Source organism: Trichosurus vulpecula, chromosome 1, assembly GCF_011100635.1.
Source record: "Trichosurus vulpecula isolate mTriVul1 chromosome 1, mTriVul1.pri, whole genome shotgun sequence".
Classification (NCBI taxonomy): domain Eukaryota; kingdom Metazoa; phylum Chordata; class Mammalia; order Diprotodontia; family Phalangeridae; genus Trichosurus; species Trichosurus vulpecula.
In genome coordinates, this window is record NC_050573.1 from 299,499,571 (window position 1) to 299,512,064 (window position 12,494).

Genomic DNA, 12,494 nt, shown 5'->3' on the forward strand with positions numbered 1-12,494 from the left:
CGGAGGCAGGAAGATGATTGGAATTCAAGTTCTACCTCTCATACTTATTAGCTATGTGACCATGGACTTAATCTTTCAGTGCCCCAGGCAAGTTTAAGACTTACAAGCTAAGATGCCCCCATGTATTTATGGACAGGTTTCCATTCCTGGAGTTCCCCACGTGAATGAAATAAAGTCTTAGCTTCTAATCTCTCCCTCCCCCCAAATCCAGGTTAAAATATTGATTTTATAGTATTTCTGAAACAAAAGTGCATTTTAGTAAAACTGAATGTATTCAAGTAAATACAAGCAAAGAGGCAAGAAAAATTTAATAGGTGAAATATTTGAGTTAATACAATAGGCAAAATAGAATTCACTTAGACTTAAAAGTTATGATGAAGGAAAAGAAAAAACATGGCTGTCATGATACATTGCAAAGCATGAACATCGTTTTTTAGTCCAGGTACCACTGTCATCCGGTAATATGTTCAGTGCAAACCTCCCATGGCCAACAGATAGTGTCAGAAACCTTGAGAAATAAAAGAAATAATTACTGTCCCCATGAATGATTAGGAGGTCAGGTTTTTTTCTCGTTATTTGCTTTTTGACTCAGTGCCTGGGAACTTTACCAGGCAGGCCTTTTAGCTTCTATTCATGCCAGTGACAAAAGACTGATGGTTTATTTTTAAATAATGGCACTCATTATAGGCTTGAATTTAGATAGGTCACTACCAATCCTTTCCACTCTGACATCTCTATTGATCTAGGTAGATTAAGCTATATAATTCATATGTTTGGGTTTGCCTGTGTAGCCCAATTCTGACTACAAGTTTCTTGTTTCAGAAGTCAGACTCATTCTTTTTGTAGTCATTAGCAGCATCCTGGTAGACTCATTCTTAGTGGACCATTTCTTGGCCAGGACTTTTATGACCTTGTTGGCCTGAATTAAGAACTTATTTTGTCTCATTAATTCCCCAAAGTATCCTTTTAACTATTTTGTTCTTTTGACATTGAATTTGTGAGTTACTTTGGCATCTCTCTTTAATTGTATCTGAATCAGCTGTCCAAGTGAACTTTTCATTCATTTGGAAACTAAGGAGATCCCACTTCTTTTCATATGTGTTCCTCCTTTGGAGCATGGTGGTCATTGAGAAAAATTGCTATTTGATTGTTTGCCAAATACCTCACAGCAATAAGCGCTTATGTTCCATAGTGCAGTCCTCTACATATGCAAATCTGAACTATTGGGATTCATAGATATCATAATTTTATATATGGATTAAAATCGAGTATAAATGATTTATCAATCTAGAGTTTGATCCAACAATTGCCTGTATTAGAGTTTGAATGTATATGCCCAGTGAAGCCAGAGTACTACATGTTGCCCCTCCCCCTCTATTTCTGCTGAACCTGCATCTGTTATAGTATAGATTTGCAGTCAATCAAGTTATTCTCCATTAATTATGCCTTAACAGTAATCATTTTTTCACTGGACGTACAGCAGTGTAGCATGAGCCACACTGCATCAATGATTTGTCATTTAAACCAGTATCCTGTATCCCTATCTACATGTTTTAAGTGTTTATGCCACATAACATATGCTTTTCCTCCTTCCGCCCACATATAACGCCACCCCGTTTGTATTTGAATTCCTTAAGCAGCTTTCTAAGATAATATAGCCTCTTTCCCAGTGGAGGAGTCCACTAGGAAAGCACGTAAGTGGTGAAACTGTGAGAGAATCTGCTGCATCATTTCAGGCATAGCTAGGTGTCTTCATTCTTTACTGTTGAAAGAATGAGTCAGATGGCCAAAGCTATATTCAATCTCCCGCAAAAAGCCAATATGCATCATTCTGTCTCTAAATGGAATGATAGCATCTGCCTTTTTAGAATTGTATTTCTCTGAAAATACATACTACTATAGCCTACTATATAACTGACTTTGTAGTCATACCCTCTAAGTAGTAGCTTATGAAACTAATGGGTTTCTGCTAGAATGAAAAAAAATTATTAATGAAATTGAAGTGCATAGGTATAATTGTTTTATTTTTGTGTTATTAATTCATTTAACATTACTAACTTAGAACATACCAAATGGGTACATAAATTCAGAGAAATAAAACATTTGGAATAAAATTGGAAGTGCAAACCTATCCTACCCTTTGGTGCTTTGTTTAGACGTGCACAATATTTAAACTTTGTTAAAATAATTAGGTATCAAGTAACATTGTATTGCAAATAAGATATTTAGATGTTAAAAAAAAGCTTTTAATTTGTAATAGGTCCTTCAAATGATTTCAAGTATGGATTGTTGCCGGGTACTTCAAATGATTTCAAGTATGGATTGTTACCGGGTACTTCAAATGATTTCAAGTATGGATTGTTGCCGGGTACTTCAAATGATTTCAAGTATGGATTGTTGCCTGAATCTTGGCCAAAACAAGAAACCTGGGAAAATGGCAAGTAAAACCAACAGTATTTTTGAGAATTTGCTTAAAAATTTTAAAATTTGCTTAAAATCTTAACCTGGAATTGCCCACAGTTTTCACCTCCTCCTGTGCACAATCTCATACTCTTAACTGAGAAACACCTTGCCCGGTAGACTGTGTCATTTCACTTACTGGGAAAATAGCTTAGTATTCTGAGCCTTGAGATTTGTTTAGTTAGGGGCCCAAAATTTTTCGTACTTATTAGTTTACTGGGCATTTTGCCTTGGTTTAAAGTCTCTTACAAAGTTAGCGAATGATAATTGCGTGACTCATTTTAGAATTTACAGATCATCATGAGGGCACTGCTTTTTACTATAGTGTGATGGACAAATAGCCAGCCGATTCTTGATAAGTATGTTTTCTCATAAAAGAAATATTAAAAATACTCTTAGCAATTAAATAGGCTTGGGGGATTTCTTCTCCTTTGTCCCCTCTCCCCCCATTTTAAATCCTCTTTAAAGTGATGCTGTATTGAAATCTGACATGGTCAGGTGAGAGACTATCATTTATAGAATCCTTGTTGAAGTAATAGGTCAGGGAAGTAAACACCTGTTTAATTTTTTTTAAAGGTTTGATTATTTACTATGTGTGTAATAAAAATATTTACCCCTTCTCCCTTCCTGTTTTGGGATCTTTCCATTATTTATCTGTTGCATATCAACAGAAGTGGGGCAAAGGTCTGCCTATTTTTCTCATTGTTAGCAATTTGAGGAGTGGATTTGGGAAGAAGTTTGGAACTTGGGTAATTATTTTAGTGTTAATAAATCTTTACCATTTCTCACATTGGCTCTATTTGGTCTTTTTTTCCTCCTAAAGGTGAATCATCTATAATCATGAACAAATTAAAATGCCCTCATTGCAACTATGTAGCCAAATACAGACGAACACTAAAAAGACACTTGCTCATTCATACAGGAGTGAGATCATTTAGCTGTGATATCTGTGGGAAATTGTTTACTCGAAGAGAACATGTAAAAAGACATTCCCTGGTAAGTAATTTCTTATATTGACTTGAAAATTTAACTATATTTGTTAAATATATATTTGTGAGGTTTGAAATATTTTAAAATCATTACGTGAGAGGAATAATTGCCATAGATTTGTTAATGTAGTCTTGAATAGCAAATGAAGTAAGAATTGAACTAATTTATATAGCACTCTACAAGTAGTAGAGTCAGATACCATGCTCTATTCTCCTGTTTACCTACTTTGTGGAATAGCTATTATTTAATTTCTATAATTACTTTAATATTCTCTTACCTTTTTAAATATTCTGTACATCAACCTATTTTTAAAACTTTTTTTTCTTAATCAGGTGCATAAAAAGGATAAAAAATATAAATGTATGGTGTGTAAGAAGATATTCATGTTAGCAGCCAGTGTTGGAATAAGACATGGATCTCGACGTTATGGAGTATGTGTAGAATGTACAGATAAATCACAACCAGGAGGTCAAGAAGGTGTAGACCAGGTGCAGGACACAGATTTCACTAGAGATGAAGAGTATGAGGAGAATGAAGCAGGAGAAGCTGATGAAGAGTTGGTTGATGATGGAGAAGAACAGACTGATCCATCTCGATGGGACGAATCGGGGGATGTTTGTATGTCACTAGATGATTAACTGACCTAGCATACTCCTCAAGGATGCTGCAGTTGGACATAATATGAATTGACAATTTGAATTCTTGAACTGAAGGCTTGCAAAATATGGTACATGCTGGATGGTAGTTATGTTGCTGTGAAAACTGTAGGGTCAAAGCCTTATAGCAAAAAATATTACTAAATTTTTATATTTGCACAGGACTGTACAGCAAACAACCTTTTGGTTGAATTATACAGAGTACTCACATCTCCAATCAGTTATCAAAGTAAAAATATTTTTTATTATTTATAGGATATACAGTAGCTATTTGAGTCATATTAAAAGCATAGTAACTGTCCTCGTAGTGTTTTTACATTCATGTGTTACTTGTTACCATGAATGGGGAAAAATTTTATGGAAGTACAGAAGTAGCTTCCTCAAACCCAATCACACTGTCATCAAACCACTCAGGCTAGTTTGTGCTAGTAGAGTTTTGTTTCTATTTTTTATTTTTAAACAAATTTTTTTAAAAGAAAAAGTAGTACAGATTATCTGTGAGGGGCTCTAGTCCCCCAGTGGTTCAACTTTTTTCAGTTGTCCAGTATCATTTGCTTCATAACTTAAAACAGTTCTTTTTTGGTATTGATATTATGGTTTCCCAGCTCTTTGTTCCTGTGTGTCCCTTTACAAGAACTGGAGAGGTTATTTATTGGAATGAGCTAACTGACTCCCCCTTTCCCTTCCTCCCTTCAGATAGTTTGAATTGCAAAAACTTCACTACTTCATGAGATGTGGAATGATGTTGCTGAAGTTAACTTTATTTTCCAATGAAGTTGACAAAATACCACTAAAATGATTGATTATAAGTAACTTTCTCCTGCTGCTTTAGTTTAATTTGATGAATGGTTACTATATGACGTTTTCTGACATGTCCGTCTAGTTTTTGGTATCTGTTACCTTGGCACTGTTTGTTAGCTACCCTCTTCCCACCTCCCTTTCTTTCTCCCTCCTGTGCTACCCTTCCTATCTGGCCAGTGTATATACCTCAGTCCTCTATAAAAGGCATAAATTTCTAATAGAGAGTCATAGAATTATTAAGCCACATGATTTGTTTTATAATTTATCCTGCGTGTCCAATTTGGCTAGTTTGTTATGCAGTATAAGTCAAACATCAGGTTATTTTTACTTCCTGTGCCCTTTTTCATCATTAAAATTAACACAACAAATTGCTTTCTTCTTTTCTTGTTTCACATTTTCTGGGCCATTGAGTGTTTTCAGAATTATGGTAAATGATTTTTAACTTAGTTCTCAGTACCTTTTTTAAAAACTAAAAAGATACCTTGCTATTATATTTATTTCTACTAGTAACTAATTCACATAATCTGTGCCTATTTCAGCATACTGCAGTTTGGGGGTACTTGGGGAGCATGAAATTTTGAAATTGGATCTTTTTTAAAAAACCATTAACATATTTCCAGATTTATTGTGCTATACTTTCTATTTAAGGTTCTTTGGGATAGAAAAGGGTACTGTATTATTAAGTTAAACTTATCAACATAATGTTGCCTAGTGGCAAATGAATTAACTGATCATTGGACACCAAGAACATTTGACATGATGGATTAATGTGCCACAATATTAATATGCACAGCATTTACCAGTAACACTTAGCTAGGCCAGTGTGATAGTACTGTATAAGAGTAAGAAGGTCACCATATTTTCAGCTTTGTTTTAAGTGTAAAATGACTATTTTCCTATTTTATAATATCAGGTAACTAAATTATGCTAGTTGTGTGGAAAGTTTTGAAGTATGCTTTGACAGACATAATCTGTCATAATCTTTTGGTGCTCCATCCGATCAAAGTTGATAATGTATTTTAAGAGACAAGTTTTATCATTGTCCCTTATTTCAGTAGAATGATGGTTTAATGTTAGACACTGATGTTTTCTGCTGGATGAAATTGAGATAAACTACAGTTATATGGATATTAAAATGCATCTTTTTCATCTAATTGTTTCATTGGTAGCTACTGCATCACTGTATACCTGACAAATGGCTAGATTTGATTTGATTTTTATTTTAATCTGAAGCATACATCCTGTTCTCATTGTTCTAGACTGAAATGAGTAATGTGTAATTTTGGTGGGGTCCAAAGTAGAAATTAGTAGGGCAAAGATAATATGAATGAAAAAGTATTTTAAACGTAAATGTTCTGCTTTGTGAATATGTAAGTATAGTATAAAGATTTTTCCATCCCATTTATCCCCCCTTAAAGAAAAACCATAGTTTACAATTGGTAGATCTGTCTATATATATAAATATATATATATATATTAAAAAGAAAGCTATATATCTGAAAATCACCTAAATCTGCTTTATTAGACTACAGCTCACTTACTGCATAGAAACTGGACCTGGCTTTTCATTCTTAATGTACTTTAACTTTTTTCTCGAGGTATGAACTTATTCTCTTGAAACTGAATCTTCTTTTACTACTTAAATCATTTATGTATATCTGGTAAATTATGACCAAATTTGTTGTTAGATCGCATACAGTAAATTGAAATATACACTTGGTACACTACAGAATTGTTGTGCTTTTGTTTCGGTTATAATTTGAAAGCAAGGTTTAATATAGATGGCTTGTTACTGATAATTTAAAATATTTTATAATTGTCCACTGCCTTTTCTGTTGTTATGACAGATTGGCTTTAATCTTGGTCAAGTGATATTTGATACTTTTAATATTTGTTTTGAGAAGGGTAATCCAAAGGAAAAGTGTTTATATTCCTGAATATATTAGCTACAGCCTATAAAAGTTATTTCTTAAAAGTAATAATTTTACAACAGAAATGGAATTGACAGATTTTTCTACTTGCTGACTGCCTAACTTATTTTATCTCCTGATCTTGGAGGGGCCATCTTTCCCTTTCTAGGTCTTATTTTTTAAATCACTTAGTACTAAGTTATACTACTGGAGGATTCTATTTTGATAAGTGTTCCTTTATTTGACTTGCAGTGCAATTTAAGGAAGTTGTTTTTGTTGGAAAATTCTGAAAGCTTCTTTCTCAGTCCTGAAGGCAATACCAATGGAATAATAATTTATGTTTGTTAAGGAGCCACTGGCAAAATTAGAAGGTTCACATTTATTGAAGTAAAAGGAAAATAATTTAATGGAGTGAAGAGCATAAAGCATTCCATTCCATAGGAAATGGATGTCCACACAATATCTGCTAAAATTAAGACCAAGTGTTAAATTTTTTAATTCACAAAAAGGATTGCTTCTACTTTGGTCTTATATTATTGTAGCCATTGGTCATCATTATTAATATTTGCCAATCATTATACTATTTTTCCACATCTAGGTCTATTTTAAGCTAAAAATGGAATGCCTTTGTAGGAAGGGGAAAACTAAAGAAAGAAGGGAAGTTTGAGATTCTGGGAAATATGTAATGGTCATTGGTAATTAAAGGCAGAGACTAGGAATGAACCCAGGAAGAATGAAAAGATAGATTTGAGAATGGGAATAGAACAGAAAATTTAGAATAAGTGGGAAATGTTAAGCACTGTGAAATTAGTTTCTATTAATAAAGTTGTTGGAGGACCTGAATAGAGCAGCAGAGGTGTGTGATGAGTTGCAAGGAAGAAGAGATACACATCTTTAAGGCTTATGTAAACTTTCATCTACACCCAATTAAAGAACAAATAAATTGTAAGCGCAATTTTAAAGAGATTTCCAATGATGTATGCTTGGCAAAGTTATTTAAAGGTTTAATATGTTATAAAATTATATATTAAAAACAATTCTATCGTGATTTTTTTTAAAAGTCTGACTTGTGGAGTAAACTTCACTTTGTTCAGTTGGTTATCCCTTAAAGCCCATGCTGATAATTTTTTTAAATGCATGAAATCTGAATGTTAGTTATTTCTGAATGTGATATGAAGGATTTAGGTTTACTTCTCCACCCTTATGAAGTTAATTTCCCTACATATTATCCATGAGTTTTTCTCAGTGAAAGGTGATGAATTAAAAGCCCTGAACAAACAATTTCCCATTAAAAACAGTGGACTCTCCTTATCCTGTGAGTCTTTGCTACAAGGTCATAGGATTCATTCTCACCCCAAATCCTTCAATTTCCGCTATTTTCTTCTGATAGGGTAGTATTGTTTGTTACCTGGCCCAATTAATATGAGCTACACTGACTACTAATCAAATGTCCCACTTTCATGTTATGAAGGCTGGATTTCAACTGGGGAACCAGAGATACTTTTTCCTGTGCCATTCAGTCACCCAGATCCTTAACTCTATGGTATAATTATTGGTATAAATACAATTTTTAAAAAAACTAGTCTCTGTAGTATTTAATGTGTGATGCTCTTCATTTCAACCTTGTCCCTCTCTTCATTTGAATAATTCCAATATTTTCAAAGTCAGGGACAAGCATACTTTTAAAAGGACTGTTTAATAGCTCTTGAGTTTTATAATATCAGGGTCCTTTAATTTGAATTGAACAAAAAAGTTTTGGAGTGGGAGGATGGATGTGAGCAATTATAAAATGGGGGAGTATCTGTTTTAAAACACTGTAAACATAAAAACATGTTCTTCTAAATGCTGTTGTTTGTAAAAGTTCTTCTGGAAGATCTTTTACAAAAATCAACCTTTTGTTGTAATCTACCTACCTAGTGTCTTAAGACATGTTTGTAAACTTCCAAAACTGTTATGTCAGTGTATTTAGAAAATACACAATATTCTTGATCAAACCTAAAAATACAAACTTGTGAGCACTAAACTCCTTCCTGCCTTGTGAATTTATTTTAATTTTTTAACTAATTTTTCAGGGTTTTTTCTCCATTTATAATACATCGAGGAGGAAAACTTAATTTTTCAAAGTAATTTTTATTACATTCAAATGCATGAATAACTCATTAGGATTACAGTATTACCTAAAATAAAGATTCATGGTGAACTGTTTCAATGAGTAGATACTGTTATGGGAAACATCCATATGCAGTGGAAACAGCACTATACTAGGAGTCAGGATACCTGAGTTTATATGCCAGCTCTGTATCACTTTGCGTAATCAAGGGTAAGTCATTTAAGCATTCTGGGTTTCTGTTTTCTCATTTCTTAAATAACAAGTTGAATTAAAATGATCTCTCAGGTCTTTTCTACCTCTAACAGTCTAAGACTTACTTGGTATATTTTGATGGGAAGCCCACTGGACCAGGAGTCAAAGACTTCAGTTCAGACTATGCCATGAACAAGCTATGAAATTTTGTGCAATTCAATCTCTAAACCTCAGTTTCTTCACATGTAAACTAGGATAATCTATTATATATTAGTATATATGTGTTTATTTCCTAGTGCATATTAATATGAGAATTAAAACAGATGTCAAAGCACCTTAAAAATTTTAAAGCCTTATATATTATTTATTATTAATAGTTGTTTTAGAAGTAGTTTTTAGGGTACTTGAAATTAGTTTCCCAAGGGTGGGATTTTTGGGTGTTTGTTTTGTTAGCTATTTTCCCCTGCTGCTTTGATCCTTAACAACAACAATAATTTCACTATCTGTGAAGAAAAGGGTTTACTATGCAAAATGTAGTCCAGCCTATGATTCCCCCAAATTCCAGATACATGGGTTAGATTATAAAGTTTGACCATATAGTTAAACTTACTTTTGTGGTAATTGCATATGTAATTGGTCCTTAGATTTTTGTTCCTCAAGAAAATATTTAAAGTTTGAAAACTAATCGTAGAAACTAATAATATCTGCCTTTGTACAGCCTACTTAAGTACCTTAAAAGGCAGGGGCGGGGGGAGCACATATGGACGCATTATTAACCAGCTTTCTTCTGACCACATCAGGCTCCTGATTTATTAACAACATAGATCAGTTTGGAGGATGTTAAGTTTTAAATATAATCAAAAAATTTGGAAGCTAGAAGGGGGATATAGAAAGATTATCTAATCTTATGTTCCATTATTACACAGAAATTGAGGCCTAAAGAGTTAAGCAGCTTCCCCAATTTAAATCAGTAGCAGAATCCAGACTAAGCCCATGTGCTCTCCTTTGCTCTTTCCCACCACGTCTGCTAGAACATTGTGAATTGCTTGAATATGTTTCAAATTTTTAACTTGGGGGAACATTTTAACTTTTTTAAAAATTTTATTCACAAAGCAACGTGTAATTCTCCAAAGATTTTCCATACCAGTTTTTAATGTTGCAATCACTTATACGTGGTGTCCCAAAAGAGTATATAATTTTTGAGATGACCTGGTCTATCAAGAGCAGCTAGGTTCTTTTCATCTTTTCAGTTCGGTTAATATTATACTTCAGATTGAGAATGTAGAATGAATTTTTACTTTGACCTCAGAGATGAAGCTCTTGAAATTTACTGTAGGGGAGCTGTCATTTTTTAGTGTAAGGTGGTCTTTTGAATGGAAGTAACTCATGCTCTACACACACTTGAGCTAGATGATTCAGCCTATAGACATACCACGTGCTCTAATAGGAGTATCCTCTCTGGGAGTGCCCTCCACTGATAAAACCACAGGCCTAGACTACTGACCTCTCTCCCACCCCATCACCAAACACACATACCAAAAACAATGAAATGAAGGACGAGATCTAGGTACCCTGAGACATTGTCGCTCTTATCAGAGAATGGATGGTACAATGGAAAGAGCCTTGGCTCTAGAAACAGAGCTTGAGTTAAAATCCTGCTTGTAGTGTTTTATTATCTGTGTGTGCTTGGGCAGTTTACTTAACCTCTCTGGGTCTTGGCTTCCTCATATCTAAGATGAAGTTGCTCCATTGTATGGCTTGTAAGTTCCCGTCAAGCTCTGAATCTGCTCATCCAGTCTAACCCTCCATTTCATAATTGAAACAGAGGCCCAGAGCGGTTAACATTGCTTGTCCACAGTCACCAGTTTGTGGCAGGGCTGGGATTAGGGACTTCCTGATTCCTACTTCAGTGTTTTTTAAGGTATTGGTATTTATATTACATCATGCATGAATGAAATAATGAAAAACTTGCAGAGCTTTACATTACACCCATTATTGAAAATGAGAGATAGGTAGGTGGGACACCACATCTAGCAGTCTTTTGATAGCTCCATTTCGGTCTTTAGAAGAATGAGTCCAACCACAAAATCTGTTGAAATCTTAAATGCTCAGACTTTTTGAGACTAAGAATGATGGTGTCTACCGTTTCACATGGAAATTTTGAGTATTGACCGATGTCCACATGGATGATTTTAACCCAAAACTATGTTGTTTGTGACTTATGTGGAGGTACTGTAATTCTACTTGTGTCACGAATAGGACTCAGTCTTAGAAAACTATTAAATTAGTCTTTTAAGTTGCCTTGAGTTAATTGTTTCTTGTTTGTGAATTGACCATAACCTTAGGGGACTTTTACCCCTTGAGGTAACTATGAAGTCAGAGTTTGAAGGGACTTAGAAGCTATCTCTAATCCATACCTGAATAGGAATCCCATAACCAAAAGCTATGCAAACTACTTAAAGATATCCAGTGTGGGAGAAGCAATTACTTCTTGTTGTGCGGCCCATTCCACCTTTCTGCAACATCTAATCATTGTTCCAAGTTCTGCCCTCTGGTGCCAAATAGAGGAAGTCTCAATGGTTCTTCAACATGGTAGCCCTTCAAATACTCGAAGATACTTATCCTATTCCCTCTAAATGCCTTCCTCAAGCTAAACATTCCCTGTTTCTTCAACTGATCCTTCTTTGGCTTGGTTCTTAGCATTTATTAGAAAAGCAACTTTAAAGAATAACTTTCTTAGTGCTTTAGGCAAGAGCGCTTAACAGTTTTGAGAAAGAAATTATTCTTTGCTCTATACTCCAGCACTTTTTCAGCTGAGAGCTATCTTAGTGCTATTCTTGACTATCTCTCCCGCCCCCACTCCCTTTTTTTTAACTAGTGGTGTTTAATATTTAAGACCTATGGATGTTTCCATACAATCAATGAAGTGCTTTTCAAAATCAACTGAATTTCTTGGGTTGCTGAATCAATATTTTTTTCTGCTATTTTCTTGATAGCTATTGCTATTTCATACAACATCCAAATCTAGTACTGGTCTTAGCCTTTAGCAATTTGTCCACATTTTGTCATTGCTGTCTTTCTAAGAATGAAGAGAAATCTTGGGGATTTTCTTTTCTGCAATGTGGTCCTCTTGGCTTTAAACTCTTGTGCCTTTGAAATGGGCAATTGAAACGGGAAAAGATGTTTAGTCTCCACCAATAAGTACTAATCAAGCACCACCTACATATCAGATACCATGCTAGGTGGTGGAGGTAAAAACCAAAGAAAGGAAATTGTATTCTAAATGACTTGATATGGTACCTTCAGATTTAAGATACCATCAGATATGAGGGAAGGGAACATTTATTAGGCACCTACTATATGTCAGGCATTGTG

The 12,494-nt window shown here is 34.3% G+C and overlaps 1 protein-coding gene across 1 annotated transcript in view; it reads left to right on the top strand.

Annotated features, from left to right (window-relative positions):
- Window positions 1-6,634, top strand: part of ZBTB10 (zinc finger and BTB domain containing 10) — a 58,718-nt gene extending 52,084 nt beyond the window's left edge. Inside the window, exons 4-6 of the mRNA XM_036759919.1 lie at window positions 2,261-2,437; window positions 3,284-3,456; window positions 3,783-6,634. Coding sequence (XP_036615814.1) covers window positions 2,261-2,437; window positions 3,284-3,456; window positions 3,783-4,088 — 656 coding nt within the window. The 3' untranslated portion in view covers window positions 4,089-6,634. The remainder of the gene's footprint in view (window positions 1-2,260; window positions 2,438-3,283; window positions 3,457-3,782) is intronic.
- The last annotated feature ends 5,860 nt before the right edge of the window (window positions 6,635-12,494 follow it).